This window comes from Monodon monoceros, unplaced genomic scaffold (assembly GCF_005190385.1).
Source record: "Monodon monoceros isolate NGI ecotype Baffin Bay Population unplaced genomic scaffold, NGI_Narwhal_1 Super_Scaffold_7, whole genome shotgun sequence".
Lineage (NCBI taxonomy): Eukaryota > Metazoa > Chordata > Mammalia > Artiodactyla > Monodontidae > Monodon > Monodon monoceros.
Genome location: NW_021703784.1, coordinates 7,169,865 through 7,184,921, shown reverse-complemented (window position 1 = coordinate 7,184,921; position 15,057 = coordinate 7,169,865). Strand labels below are relative to the sequence as shown.

The following is a 15,057-nucleotide window of genomic DNA, read 5'->3' as shown; positions in this document are numbered from 1 at the left end:
GAATGTAGCAGAGCCTGGGGAAGCTTGAGGAGTGGTTTTTGTGGAGACCTTACGAAAGGCTGATGGACAAATGCCAGCTCAGTCTCCCTTTCTGGCCTCAGGAATTCTACCCAGGCCATCCTGCTAGGGTCTCCTGGAAACTCTGCCTCCCCCCTCTTCAACTGATCTCCAGACTTGTGAAACATTTCCCACCCCAAACCGCCAGAAGCCAGTGCCAGCTCAGGCCTCTGGAGAGGGAGACGGGGGAGTGAATGACTTTTAGATGTGACCCAAGACAAAATTAAGTCTGTTCAGATCAGAACCAGAGGCCCTGCTCTCAGAAACCTGGCTCTTAACCAGCCAGACAAAGGCAATCCTCAGGGCATTTAGGGATGTGGAGACCGGGCAGAGAGCACCCTTTGCTTCTCTGAGCCTCAGACCATCATTTGGGGCCGCAATCCCCATCCCACAGGCTGGCATCGGAACAGGCGAGGTAACATAAGTGGTTTGGAGTTGGAAAATCTGGGGTCTATTTTGAGGGCTAGTTAAGCTGTGTGACCTCCCATGAGAGCCTTTGCCTCTCTGAGCCTCAACTTCCTTATCTGTAAAACATTTGGGATAATGTGGACTTTGTCACCTAACTGAGATAGTAGAGAGGAAAGGAGGCTGTGACTGGCTGGGTATGACCAGGTTGAAGCTCTGATACCAGGATGTGAACTTAAGAACCAGAGGAGTCTCCATCTGTTTTCCGTCCTGCGTGAAGTCAGGAGTGGGCACTGCTCAGGTTCCTCTCATTTTAGCATCTCTGGGACCCTCTAGAAGGGGTACAAGGGAAGTGGTGGTGCTAAATAACCGCTGGAGATGAAGATCCTACAATTCCACTTAGCAAATCTGTATGGCCTTTTGCAATACTTAAAGATCAGAAAATATATTAGGCACTAAATCCTCCTCTGTCCTCCCTCAATCCCCACAGCGATTACAGACCGGGTCCCATTTTAGCCACATCTCAGGAGAGATGAAGGTGGCAGCCTCTCCCTCTAACACAGGAGGCCCACTTCCTGGTCCATCCCAACTTGCTGACCCTCCAGAGCAGGTTTATTTTTCTCATTCCTTCCATCGCAGGTGGGGGGAAACTGAGAGGTGGGAGGGGGTTTCTGAGGTTGGCTCCCAGTTCCTCCTTCCCGTCTCAAGAAGCCAAGCTCTGAGCTGGGTAAGTGGTCCTCCAGGGTCAGTCTGCTGCTGTCCTTGAGACAGTCTACCCCGTGTGCTGGCCGTGTAGATCTGAAGATAACCTGACACCCTTGTAAATATTTCATCTCTGAGCAGCCGGCGGCAAGGAGGCAGCACCCCAGCTGCCGACCCTGTTGTCAAACTTCACAACAGCTGCAGGAGGCGGGGGTGGGAGGGACTTCCCTCTTCTGGCTGCCTGTGTGCCATCCCCCATGCGTGTCCTTTGCTTCTCTGAGCCTCAGACCCTCCCCCGGGGGCCACAGTCCCCGTCCCGCAGGCCGGCGTGGAGGTGCTGAGAGGTCTGCTGTGCAGCGCTATGCAAACGTGAGCTATTATTACTTATGTGCCGGCGTGGTTCCCAGAGGGCCTGCCTCCTGGCTAACATCTGGCCGGAGGAGGCAGTTGACAGGGGCTGAACTCTAAACTGGGACGACGCAGCTGGAGAGGTAGATGAGCCCGTCCCCTGGTCTCAGGCAGGCGTGCCCGAGTCAAGGAGGGGGGACCTCTTCAGGAGGATGTCCCAGGGATGCTGGGCTCCTGGGAAGCCAAGATGGAGAACGACCAAGGGGTAAAGTTGTGATTTAGCATAAGAACCTGAAATGACCTTTCCTGGGGATGACGTAGGTAGCCCGGTCCTCCACCGGAGAGCCAGGATTCCCAGGGAGCAGCAAAGGTGGGAAGGAGCAGGGTCGGGGTGGTCCCCATGGATGCTGAAATCATGGAGAGAACTGAGCTCCATGCTGAGTCTGACAGGGGAGGGTTTTAGATGGGGCTTTGTCAGCACCAGGGGAGGGCAATTCAGAAAGAAGGGACTCGAGGATGTGTCCCCTTCTTCTCTGGATCTCCGTCACCGAGCACAGGACCTCACATGGATCACGTGTGCAGAACATGCTTCCTGATTCAATAAATAAGCACCCAGGAGCCCTTTTTAACTCCCTAAGTGGCAGTCAAACACGCTGGGGTTGGGCAAAGTCAGAGGTCAGCTGGTGCTGGCCTTCTGATGTCCAGGGCAGGAACTTTCATTTTCCCCCTTTGGGTGGGGAGGGACTGACACAGTGGGGCAGCAGTGGTCAGAGCCCTGTAGGACAATGCCGGGGGGCTTTGTCCAGTGGGGAGGCCCCTCCAGTCTGGCCCCTGGCTTGTGGAGCTGAGCCCAGGGTGCTTCCCATAGCATCCTCATCCCAGTGTACGGACGGTTCTTACCTAGGACGGTGAGGCGTGCGGGGCGGGACCGGATGGCGGCCTGGATGGCCTGGCACTCGTACACAGCATCATCTTGCAGCTCTGCCCGCAGGATCTTCAGGTGATGTTCCCCTGACAGGTGGTTCCCTACCACCAGGTACTGTGGGTAACCTGTGGAGACGGCAGGCATATCAGCATATCAGGAGGGCTGGGGCGGGGGTGGAGAGCCGGGCATGACAGACAGGCACAGCGGGGGACGGGGAGGACACCCGAGCCGGGGCTGGTCCTAGGGCCTGGCAGAGCAGGAGGTGACTGCATAGGGCTCTGACCTCAGTATAAGGAGCACAAAAGAGAGTTTCCCCAGGAGGCTGGGGCAGCGTGTGTGTGTGTGTGTGTGTGTGTGTGTGTGTGTGTGTGTGTGTGTGTACAAGGATACTGTAGGTTTTAAGTTTAGGAATGTTGGGGAAGCTATTATTGAGTGGGAAGGAGACAGCAGAGATAGGGGTGCTAAATGTGGACAGACACAGCGGGCTGTCACCCTGGAAAGCAGCGCACTGGGCACTGTGGTTTGCAAAGCAGACATGCATCCTCCTAATAAGGAGACACACAGAGAGACAGAGAGACCCAGGCTGAGATGTATAAACCGAGAAGACAGAGTCAGGAGGAGAGAGAAGAAGGAAAAAAAAACTTGGAAAAGGATCAGGAGTCACTTTGGGGAAAACTTTAGTTTCAGGATGGACAGGAAGTAGAAACCAAGGCCCACACACCAGTTCCCAGGAACCTCTCGTCACTTGGAACTGTAAGTGGCTCTTTTCTGGTCATTCCTACTACGACCCCCTGAACCCCAGGGCCTGATTAAACACTTAGGAGGCACTCAGGATACTTAAAATTTTGGGGCCTCTTACACCATGCGCAATGAATAACAGATAAATAAAAGCTTGAGAATGATAAATCATTAAGCAGCTTTCCTGATGCTCTGCGGGTTGAATATAAATGCCAACATGAGTCGTGGCTGCCGGGACGGGCAGAGCCTCTCTCTCTCGGGTCTTGGACCCTCGACCTCCTTAGTTTCTCCCAGCAGGACCTGTTTTCCATCAGTCCTCTTCCCAGAGCTCTGCTTTCCCCCCACCAGTGCCTTACAGGGTCCTTCCTCCCCTCAGAGGCCCATCCAGCCTCCAGCAGCCCCAAACTGCTCCTCTTTCTGAAGGGCTTTCACTAGGGCAGAGTGAGTTCTCAGAAACGTGCCATAGGAGGAGGGAATTGGGCACATTCGGCCTTTTTTTTTTTTTTTTTTTGCGGTACGTGGGCCTCTCACTGCTGTGGCCTCTCCCGTTGCGGAGCACAGTCTCTGGACACGCAGGCTCAGTGGCCATGGCTCACGGGCCCAGCCGCTCCACAGCATGTGGGATCCTCCCGGACCGGGGCACGAACCCGTGTCCCCTGCACTGGCAGGCGGACTCTCAACCAGTGCGCCACCAGGGAAGCCCACATTTGGCCTTTTAAAGAGAAGACTAGTGCTTAAGAGACAGAAGCAGAGACAGAGGGACGTGCCATAGCTCTCTTCAAATATTTCCAAGTCTCTTAGTGGGGGTTAGATGTGTTCATGTAGCTCCCAAGGACGGCATTAGGACCAAGGGTCAGAATGAACATGGGGAAATACTTTAGAATATTGTTAACAATTTACTGGTGTCCAACAAAGATCTGGGCTGCCAGAGGTGGTAGTGAGGTCCCCGTCACTGGCTGTATGCAAGCATACATGGGATGATTGCCTGTCAGGAATACTGCAGAGGAGATTTCTACCCTGGATGAAGTGTTGGTGCTCTTAGGCCCCTTTTACCCCCCCATAACCTAAGGGTCTTCCAGAGGTGGGGCAGGGCTCCCTGGGGGTGGGCTGTAAAGCAGCACCCATTTCTGGTCAGTGGAGGTGGCTGTGATCCTCCACCAGGCTCCCCAGTATGCTTTTGAGGTGCATCCTGTGCTAGCATTGTCCCCATCATGCCATCAAGTGGTCCTGCCCTCCACAGCTGTTCAGGCCTGGCTGGAGATGCTACAAGGCCAGCAGCTGTACCCCCAAGAGCCCGGCCACCCCCCTGCCCGCCCTGCCTGCCCTCTGCTGGGCTTTGGGAAGGAACCCGGGTAAGTTAAGCTGGCTCTTCCTGGGGCCGGGTGAGGGGCTGGAAGTGGGTCCTCCTAGTCCAGCTCTCAGCGTGCTGCGGCCGTCCTCAACGTAGCTGGCTCACTGCCCCAGGCCCTCCAGCCCAGCCTCTGGATCCCACTGTCCTGTGATTAGCCCCTGGTCTCCTGCAGGCGTCTTGGCCAGAGCTTGTGTTTTTGTTGACTTGCAAGCCGTCAACAGCAGGCTTCCGCTCTCATAAGCTGCTGAAAACATCAGTGATGGGTTGGTTTGTATTTGCATAATTAGGCAGCGAGCCGTGATGCTATCCCAAAGACTGGCAGTATCTTCGCAAAGCACAGGCCCAGAAGCACAGATTCTGAGGAAGTTCTAGCTCCTTCCACAGCATCAATACTCTCTCTTGCTACTCCCAGGGGAGGCAAAGTTATTGGAAGTCTGGGTTCTACAGACAAATTGCCTGGGTTCCAATGTCAGCTCTATCACTGCCTAGCTCTGTTGTCTTGGGTAAGTTACTTTAACTCCTTTGCCTTTCCATTTCCTTGTCAGTAAAGTGGGGACAGTGCTAGTACCTCACAGAGTTATGGTGAAGATCAGATAGGATAATCTATGTAAAGTACCTGGCATTCAGTAAGTAGTCTATAAATGCTAGTTTAAATGAACATAACAATGACATAGGGTAGCCAGAGAGGTCCCTGTTTTGAGGAGGGTCTAAGGGCTTTTGGGGTTAGGAGCCAGGGTCCCATGCATTGGGATTGGGTATTTGTTTGAATCAATTTCTTTCTCAGCTGTGATTTTATTTACCTGCCAAATAAAGGGGAAAAGCCTTCTTTTTCTACCCGTGGATGATTGTAGATTTATGAGATAATGTCTGAGAAATATTTGAGCTTCTTAGAAGAAGAATGTTCCATCAGTATGAGGGAGTGTATTTATAAATCACTTCCTTCGACTGTTTTTTTCCAGCTTTAGTGACCAGAAAGATAGTAAGGTCTTCAGTTAAGGCATCATTTCTGGTAGGCTGGATGGGGCTACACATTTAAAATAGAAGCGGGCAGAGCTGTGGCAGGCTGAAACCCCATAACACGGGCCCCAGTTCCCCCACAGTGTTAGGTGCTCGGCAAATACTTCCTGAACTGAACTGAGATCTATTACACTCACTTTCTTATCAGGCAAGCAAACAGTGTTTATTGAGCATACATTTGTCATTATTGTCATGATGCTATTTTGGGACAAGTGATCAAATACAGAGAAAACACGTTACCAAGAGTTTGAGTTTATTGGCTCTGCAAGGAGAGGGCTGACCTTCTTTCTGTCAATGGAGTCAAGTTGGAGAGGAAATGGATCCCAGTTCATCAGATCCCATTGCCCTCCAGCACTTAGCAGGACCCAATGCTGGATCCCGGAAAGCCATCCATGGAAGTGGATGCCAGAGGGTCAGTTATCCATGCAGCGATGACCCCTCTATGAACCATCCATGGTGACCTGGGGCTTCCTCTTCACCGACCCAACAAGACCCCAGTCCCTGATGGAAGCTGAAAGCCACTGACCGGGAACCCAGAGAGCTTCCTTAACCAGCAGCAGTGCTGGGCCAGCTCAGAGCCTCGTGGAGCGTGAAGGACTCGGTTTGGGAAGATCGTATTATTCCCCCAGTTCCTCTGCGGTAAGGGGGTTCAGAGTCCCTGAAATTGGCTGGTTCCCACAGCACTTAGATTTTAGAGCAGCATAGTATGTTTCGGAGATGTGATCGTGTATTTTACCCATGCTCAGCTGGGCTGCAGCACTCAAACCCTGTGATACTATTGACCATTGCTATAATGTTTCAATACACATTTTTGGCAAGACATAACTCACATTTTAAAGTATTAGCTTCCCAACCATCATGTTCCTGAGTGCACCTCGATTTTTACTTTCCTGCAGCTGAACACCATGAGAGAGGCCAAGCTGCTTCTCAGTTGAACACATATTCTTCTCTCCTTCTCCACCCCCAGACACTCCCCAACCACAGGGATACCCACATTCCTCATTCTGCATTTTACAGTTTATGCTGAGTTAGCAAACAGCCACGTGCCTTGGCTGATGGGCAAGTGACCAGGAGGATGATTTCATTCTTTTTTCTCCCAGAGGAGAGGATGGATTGGAAAAACGTCTGTGTGGGCCTAAGGGTTGACATTTACAATAGTTAACAGGTGATGGGGCGTGGGCACCAACCAGACAGCACAGACGTCAGCCATCAACAACCATGGGAGCCCACCAGCGCATCTTTGCTGAATACCAGCCTGGGTGGTGGGCTGGACGAGGCTTGGAATTTATTTTAAACAATGGTTTTCTTTTCTCCCCATCACATGGTGACCCCTAAACCCAACCAGGTTTCTTCGCATTTTCAATCTACTTGGCTCCCTTTAATGGTTGGAAGGAGGCAAGAACAACACTTAACTTGTGACTTAAGTGGGGAACACATGTCGGACCAGGAGAAGGAACACTTACTTCTGGAAAGCTGACCTTATGTGAGTCATGTTTGACTTTGGAATGGACCCTCCAGGGCAACACTGTGTTAGTTTAGGACGGACCGCCCGAATTGAGGGTTTACTCATAATTCATCACTAGGAGTCAGAGGGGCCCTCAAAGTCCCATGCATCCTGGACCCAGGGCCTGCCTCTCCTGCCTCTGCCCGTGGGATCTGCAATGAAAGCTGAGATTTAATCCCCAAATGCCTCTGAAGATGGGGTTCCCTAGGAGGGGGTGGGTGGGTGGGTAGGGCAGGGGCGGGTTCTAGGCCTTCCTGGGGAGGTCTGGGGATACTCACTTGAGAGGTCCCTGCCCACGCCCAGAGCCAAGCCGTCTTTGATCCACAGAACGAAGCCATCGTATTCAGGGATGGCGCACAGCAGTGTCACCGGCTGCCCCGATACCACAGCCTGGTCCTGGGGCTGCTGGCTGAAGGAGTACACTTGACCTAGGAAGGAAACAAATGCAACGGTCAGTTACTTGCCGGAAGGGCTTCCCCTCGAGCAATGGAAGCAGAGCCCAGGCTGCCCTGGGGGACAAGGACCCCCAGAGCACCTCCCTACCTGCCTGGGGCCCAGCTGCGGCTTCTTCACTGCCCCCAGCTCCATCCCCTGCTTGCAGGAGCTGGCCCCGGCTGCAGGCTCCCTGCCCATCAATCCCCAGCGCACTCACGCTGTGGTCCAGCCATCCTCCAGCCCCCAAAACGGGCCATGTGCTACTGCACTTGGCACGTGTTACTCCTCTTTCCCCTTAACGCCGCTTCCTGGTGCCTACTTCCACAAGGGGGCAGAGGCAGGAGAGAGACCCCCAGTTGGAAGCACTCCGGGGGGGCGGGGTGTGCTTCAAGAGGGCAACAGGCATAGGGCGTGGTGTGCTTTGGTTAAACCTGAGAATCCAAGAAATATCAATAATATCATAGTTTTAGTGGCTCCCAGGATGGGACTAGGGCCAAACTTGGCGGGGTGAGGGGTGGTGTAGTGTGAGGGATGGTGGGGTTGAGTGAGCAGGTAATCGTCTCCTGTCCCTTTCTTTTCTGCAGCAGACCCTGCGCCAGCCTCTCTGTCACTGGGAGCAAATCATCAGTGTGAACCCACACCTGCCCATACACACCTCCCTGAACCATCTAAGGTAGGCAGTTCATATTTTATTAAACAGAGACACCCACATTGGGTACAATATGCCAGGCATTGTTCCAAGATTTACAAAGATTAGCCTGTTAATATTTTCATCCTCATAACCACCTATGAGGCAGGTACTATTTTTATCCCCATTTTTCAGATGAGGAAATAAGGCCCAAGGAGGTAAAAAATTAGTAACAGGAGCTGCGCCTGTTAATGACTCACCACGTGCCCTGTGGGCCTTCTCTGTGGCCATCACATCCCCACAACACTTGTGTGGAGCCTTATTAACCCCTTTTCACAGGCACTCAGCACACTGAGCCTTAGAGGTTAACTAAATTGTCCAGGGAGCATCTAGTGGCAGGACCAGGGCAGCGAATCCAAGACTCTCTGGCTCTAAGGACCATGTTCTCATCTACTGCATGCAGGTCCCTATGTCTCATCCTGGAGGGATTGCTGAAGAAGGGGGGTGATGTGACCCACGTTCCCTGGGAGGCCACAGCTGAATGGACAACAGGACATGGGACGTTGACATCCACTGAGCTCCCGGCCCACAGTACCATCTGTGCTTCCCATGCTGTCCCTCCTGTAACCGTGTAATTACACTTCAGAGCAGGACTATTCCCATTTTATACCAAAGACACCCAGATCAGAGAGGCAAAGTAACCTGCCCAAGGTCACACAGCTAATGAGTGGGGTCTGACCTGGGGCTCATGACGTCTAAGCCTGTATTCTTTCCTACCCCCTGCTCTGCAGATACACAGCCGAGGAAAACAGGACCTGGTGGGCAGGCTGCCCCTCCACCTGGAGAGAGTCAGAGGTGGCCACAGAGGTCCTGGACACCGGCTGCTGTCCAACTTGGGGACACAGAGCCCCAGGCTTTGACCATGGTTAGGGCCAAGCTCTCAGCAGCAGATGGCCCTAAGAAGGGAGCCACTGGCGTGTGGCTCCAAGGGGCACTGAGGATGGCAGTGGAGGAGAGACAGAGGTCCACACTGGAGAGTTTGTGGCAGGCGGGAAGGTAGCTGAGTTTTCAACCTGATGAGATCTTGGCTGGGTCTCTGAGGCATCTCATTAAAAATCAAATCGGCCCTGAATTGTGAGAGTAACACTTTTTATTCTGATCTGAGCTTTATAAATTAGATTTCATAGGACATTATCATCAGCTGTGTGTGGTGGGGTGGGATTTTTCTTTTTCTTCCTTTCTGTCTCTTCAAGTTCCCTGTTGTAATTAGACTGTTTCTGGCACCAAAACAAGAGAGAGAAGGAGGGAAGAGATGAGAGGAGAAAGGGAGGGAGAGACCAGAGAAGGAGCGAGAGAGGGAGGGGAGTGAGGAGAGCAGGAGAGCAGGAGTGGAGAGGAAGAGAGAGATGGAGAGAAGGCAGAGGGAGAACAGGAGGAGAAAGAGGGGCGGGAGACGCTGGGATGCAGAGAGGATGAGTGAGCGGGAGACCGGTCCTCTCCCAGCCTCCTTCTCCAGGCTCTAATGATGATTTCACAGCGCATTCTTCTATCTCAGCATCTTCCTTGCAAGGACAGTGTCAAGACAGCAGCAATAACTACCAAAGATTGTGTGATCAGAGAGAAGTATCAGGTTGTCAGCTGAGAGCCGGGGGCTTGGGGTAAGCTGGCTCTCAGCAGTGGAGCCTGAGCCCCCAGAATGCCCATGAATAGGGAGGCCTGCCGTGGGAACTGACCTGGTCTCCCCCCGCCTCCACCCCAGTCCTGCTTCCTCTTGGTGTTGGTGAGAGTGCCTGGAGAGCTGGAGTGCAGGAAGCATCCCCAGGCCAAGGTGTGGGCAGGGGCGAGGGTGAGAAGCCCAAGGGTGACGGGTGTGGCAGTGCCCCAGGGAGAAGAGGGGCTGTCACCATGGAAACCGGGCTCTGGAGGGGCTGGGAGGAGAGGTTGTCAGAAGCAGGCGTGCAGGTGGACACTAAGCGGTCACTATTTCACCTTGGAGGCTGCCTCAGAGCCAGGAGTTGGGGTGGGGGCCGATGGAAGGGAGCCTGGGGGGCAGGGAGGTAGGAGCCGGCCTTGAGGGGACTAGTCTCCCGACCCATCCTAGCAGGCTTCAGAGAGACTTTTCGGCTTTCACATTTTGCTCGTTTGCATCCCCTTGGCTTTCCTATGGAAAGAATGTTTCTGGAGGGATACAGGTTCACTGGATAGTCTCATAAAGCTGCCCCAGAGGACATGGTTGGCAAATTATGTGGGGGGCGGGCGTAGTTAGTGCTCTGACGATTTTTTTTTTTTTTGGCCGCACCTGGCGGCATGCGGAATCTTAGCTCCCTGACAGGGATTGATCCTATACCCCCTGCAGTGGAAGCATGGAGTCCTAACCACTGGACCGCCAGGGAAGTCCCCAGCATACTTTTAACTTTTGTGCATTAAATACAAGCCACTAAACACTTTTCTCTTTCGAGTCAATGAGATGCTTTCTCAAACAGAACCTAAGTCAGGTGTCACTTCTAGAGGAGATGAAGGCTGCAGTGCAAGAGGATGGAGAGGAGGTGGAGGGACGGACCAGTGGGACAGGCCCTGAGACCTCCTCTTTGGGCTCAGGAGCCCTTGGGGATGCGGCGTACAACAAAGGGGGCAGGCTCTTGTCCAGAGAACCTCCTCACCGGTTCCCTCACTTCCTGCTCAGAGAGGTGAAAGGCAAATTATCATTTTCTATAACCTCCTGGGCAGTATCTTGCGTAGATTCTCTCCAAACCTGTCCTGCTGCCGGCTGCTCCCTGCCCGCTGCTTTCTGCTCAGCACCTCTCTCTGACTTCCCTAGTTCTCCAAAGCGCCCCACCCGCCGCTCTCTGCCTCGCCTCCTTCAGCCCACCAGGCTCTCCGAAGGGGCCGCCCCTGACCGCCCAGCCCCTCGCCTCAGTCTTTTTCTGGGGACCCGCAGCACACCTTGGCATGGAGTGAACCGTCACCATCGGGCTCGGGGAGGTCCCCACCGTCTTCCAGGAAAACATTTAAAACGCTGAAGACCCCGTGAGGCTCTATGAGCTCACACACCCCTGGCCTCCGATCTGAGGTCCCCCCGCAATTCCCAGTTACTTCCTGGGGAGGGAAGAGGCACTTTGCTGGCTGAGGTTATAAGGGCCAGATTACCCTGAGTGATGCCTTTACAGCCGCGCTCCAGGGGCCTGGCTGCCATGGTGTATGCACGTGTGTGTGTGTGTGTGTGTGTGTGTGTGTGTGTGTGTGTCTGTGGGGCTGAATGAATTGACTTGTAGGCCTCACCCCTTCTCCAGCCAGACCTTTTCTGCTTCTGTTCCTTGTCAACCACTTAAAATTTTGCTTGAACAAACTCTTCTTATTCTTTCAGAATCTTTGAAAGCCTCTGGTTTAGAATTCTGTGGCGGGGCGTGGTGGAATTTTTTCTGGGACTAAAATGTAGGCTGAGAAGGCCAAGGCCTCCCTCTGCTGTCAGGGTCACTGTAGAGACCCCTGGAAGGGACTGTGGTCTGGACAATCTTTAAGGCTTTAAGGTTCCAGGAGCTCGTGGTGCTGCGGCCTGACTCTGGCTGTGCCTGTGTGTGTGTGTGTGTGTGTAGAACAGGCAGAAAGAGGGCCCAGTGAGCCACACCCAAGGTGGCCGGGGTCCTCCCTGCCAGGCTCAGAGGGACCATGGCGCTCACCCATCCCTTCCTCCGATAATTGTCAACCCCAGATCTTCTGGGGACACATTCTGGTACTTCAGTGTCGTAAGTCTGTTGCCACACCTACTGGTATATGAGTCTGTGCCTCTCCCCAGTCACTGATCTGGTGGTCAGGTGGTCCCATGCTGGTATGAGAGGCAGCTCTCTGTGGGGTCCGCATGCACTAGCGCAGAGAGCAAGGGGTGTGGGGTTAGTTAGTGTAACAGGAGAGACAGCCTCGGGGCAAACTCTGCACTGAAGCCTGATGCGGGGAGGAGGGGTGCTGATGTCCTCATATCCCCTGCACCCCCCTCGGGAGATGGTGTGGAGTGTGCTCACCCTCTTCCTCCCGTCCCTCTGGGCACTTTGGCCAGGCCTTTGCTCCAGTAGCAGGTGGAGGGGAGGTGACCACTGCCCTTAGCGTTAATCCCAGCCAGACCTGGACAGGAATGTCAGGGCCACCTGGTAAGCTTGCCTGGCTTCTATGGAGCCCAGTGCACAGCCACCCTCACTTGCTCCTTCAGTGGGGAGGGAACGGCAAGGAGGGAGAGGCTGAGTGATGCCCCGAGGATGCCCTGGGGTCCAGGAGAAGGTGGAGTGAGGACTCCTCTGATGCCCTGGGGGGCGTCACTGCCACCCCTGTTCCTGAATGCGGGGGCAGCCCGGCTGAAGTCCTGCTTGCTGCAACTCCCAGGACATTCAGCGAAACTTACTGAGAGTCTGTGCACGGCTTCACTTGACCCAAGTTGCTAGACCGTGAGGGAGAAGGTGGTGGGTCTCCTAAAGGGGTCACATAAAGTTCTTTGGGGCTTTAAGAAAGGCCTGCTGCAAGCGTAGGGGTGGGGAGAAGAAACAGAGGGGCTTCCTGGAGGAGGAATCAGGGTAAGGGGATGTGATGGAAGAAAAATGTCCTTCTGTGGCAGGGAAACTACAAGCAAAGGTGTGAGTGACGGATAACCTCAGGGACCCACTCTGAGTGCCTAACGGGTCACCTGCCAGGGTCTGGGTCCTGGACAGTGGAAAAAACACAGAACCAGGCGGGCCTGGGAAGGAACTCCAGCCCTGTCACTAGCAGTATGATGTGGGGCACATTCCTCACCCACTCTAAGCCTTAGTTTCCCCATTTGTAAAATGGGGGTGACACACCTACTTTGCAAAGCTGCCGTGAGGCTGAGGGGCCACGTGTGTAAATGATCTGGGCACACACAAGGTGTTTCATAAAGGTTTGTTCTAATTTTCATCACTATTCGTGAGTCTTTCCTGAGCCCAGGACTATTAAAACCGGAGCCACGAGGGGTCCCAGGGATGGGAAAGGAGGCTTTGCAAATCTGAAGTTGGACCGATTAGAATCTGCTTCTTCCCATGAGTCATGCAGGTGAGAGAGGCGAGCATCTGAGCCTCCTGCAGCCCTGCCTTTACTGGTTTCAGCCTCCCAGAGCTACCTGGTCAACCATGCAGAAAAGGCGCAAATGTCACCGTCTGTTCTGCTATTAGTGACCAATTGGGGAAAGCTTAAGAATACTTGTACCGGGGATTATTTGTTGCCAGGTTTTTCCCAGCCCGGAGCACGCAAATTGCCTCTTATGAGATTAAGGGAAGCTGCACAGGGTCCAAGAAGCGAACAGATGGGTGGAAGGGAGGGGAGGCAGGAGCCAGCCCAGCGCTCAGCTGACACCAGCAGTGCCAGGCGGGTGGGAAAGGACCAGGGCAGGTGGCTCAGACCGTGCCTGGAGGCCCAAGTCTTGACTTCTGCTGCTATCCTGTGGCCCAGCACAGGCAGGACGATGAGTTTTGGGGAATTTCTGGAATGCCCTGTTGTGACCTACTCAGGGGAGCGGGATTGGGGGTTATGGGGTTATGTCCTAGCCCCCTGACTAATAATAAAACTGATCATTATGGGGTGTAATGGTACCAGTGTTGTGCCATTGGCCACACACAGGGGCAGGTCCCACCCCATCAATCTCCAAGAGCCCTGGCCAGGTGTGGGGATGCAGAGGAGGGACTGATGTATTTTGCACGACAAGGAGCTTAGTGTCTGGAGGCGACAAATATGTGCACAGGGAACTAAAATAAAAGGTGCCGCAAGTGAGGTATAAAGTCCTAAGAATATCACAAACCAGAAACGGACTCACAGATACAGAGAACAAACTATTGGTTACCAGTAGGGAGAGCAAAGGGGGGAGGGGCAAGAGAGGGGTAGGGGATTAAGAGGTGCGAACTACTGTGGATAAGGTAAATAAGCTGCAAGGATGTATTCTACAACACAGAGCATAGAGTCAATATTCTTTAATAATTATAAATGGAGTATAACCTTTAAAAATTGTGACTCACTAGGGCTTCCCTGGTGGCACAGTGGTTAAGAATCTGCCTGCCAAGGCAGGGGACATGGGTTCGAGCCCTGGTCCAGGAAGATCCCACATGCCTCGGAGCATCTAAGCCCCACGCGCCACAACTACTGAGCCTGCGCTCTAGGGCCTGCGAGCCACACTACTGAGCCCATGTGCTAAAACTACTGAGACCTGCACGCCTAGAGTCCATGCTTCGCAATAAGAGAAGCCACTGCAATAAGCCCACGCAACGGAATGAAGAGCAGCCCCCACTCGCCGCAACTAGAGAGAGCCTGTGCACAGCAACGAAGACCCAGTGCAGCCAAAAATAAATAAATAAATAAACTAATAATAATAAAAAAATTGTGAATCACTATGTGTTTCCCTGAAACTTATATAATAATAATAAAAAAAGAAAGTCCCAAGGAAGAAAGATTTTTCCTTCTGGGAGAATGGGGAAAGGAGTTGCCGAAGGGCTGGCTTTGGAAATGGCCTGGAAGGGTAAGCAAGATGAGGGCAAGGAGGAAACGTTCCCTGGGATGGGGACGGCGTAAGGAAAGCGAGGAGGTCAGAACGCGTTCAGGGAATAAAAGCACGGATGTCACACGGTCCAGGCGTGATCTCTGGCTGTGCTGTTACAACTGTGCGACCCTGGGCAAATTTCTTAGTTACTCTGAACCTCAGTTTCCCCATAGGATGGTAATCATGCTTGCTGGGTTGTTTGTGAGAATGAACAGGACGCTTTGAGGAAAGCGCACAGGGTCCTGCATGCCCTCTCACTGCGAGCCTGGTGTGATGGGCGCGTGGCCTCTGTGCATGTAGGATGTGTATCGAGAGAACGTGGTAGGTCCAGCTGCGTAGGCCCTGGAATGCACAGTAAGAAGTTTGCACTAATGAGAAATCATTACTCTTTTTTTTTTTTTTTTTTTTTTTTTTTTTTTTT

The 15,057-nt window shown here is 53.2% G+C and overlaps 1 protein-coding gene and 1 long non-coding RNA gene across 4 annotated transcripts in view; one reads left to right on the top strand and one right to left on the bottom strand.

The window, feature by feature from the left end:
- KIRREL3 (kirre like nephrin family adhesion molecule 3) overlaps positions 1-15,057 on the bottom strand; it is a 547,075-nt gene that overhangs the window by 87,963 nt on the left and 444,055 nt on the right. For both annotated transcript variants that reach the window (XM_029208639.1, XM_029208638.1), the window contains exons 3-4: positions 7,326-7,475; positions 2,413-2,562 (exon numbers count right to left, since the gene is read on the bottom strand). In XM_029208639.1, the coding sequence (XP_029064472.1) occupies positions 2,413-2,562; positions 7,326-7,475 (300 nt within the window). The remainder of the gene's footprint in view (positions 1-2,412; positions 2,563-7,325; positions 7,476-15,057) is intronic.
- On the top strand, positions 2,683-9,242 carry LOC114887182. Of its 2 annotated transcripts, XR_003791498.1 has the most exons (8): positions 2,683-3,190; positions 4,416-4,527; positions 4,814-6,182; positions 6,889-7,026; positions 7,375-7,498; positions 8,067-8,155; positions 8,574-8,741; positions 8,902-9,242. It is a non-coding gene; the product is annotated as an uncharacterized LOC114887182 (long non-coding RNA). The 2 variants fall into 2 exon arrangements; XR_003791497.1 differs by lacking the exon at positions 8,574-8,741.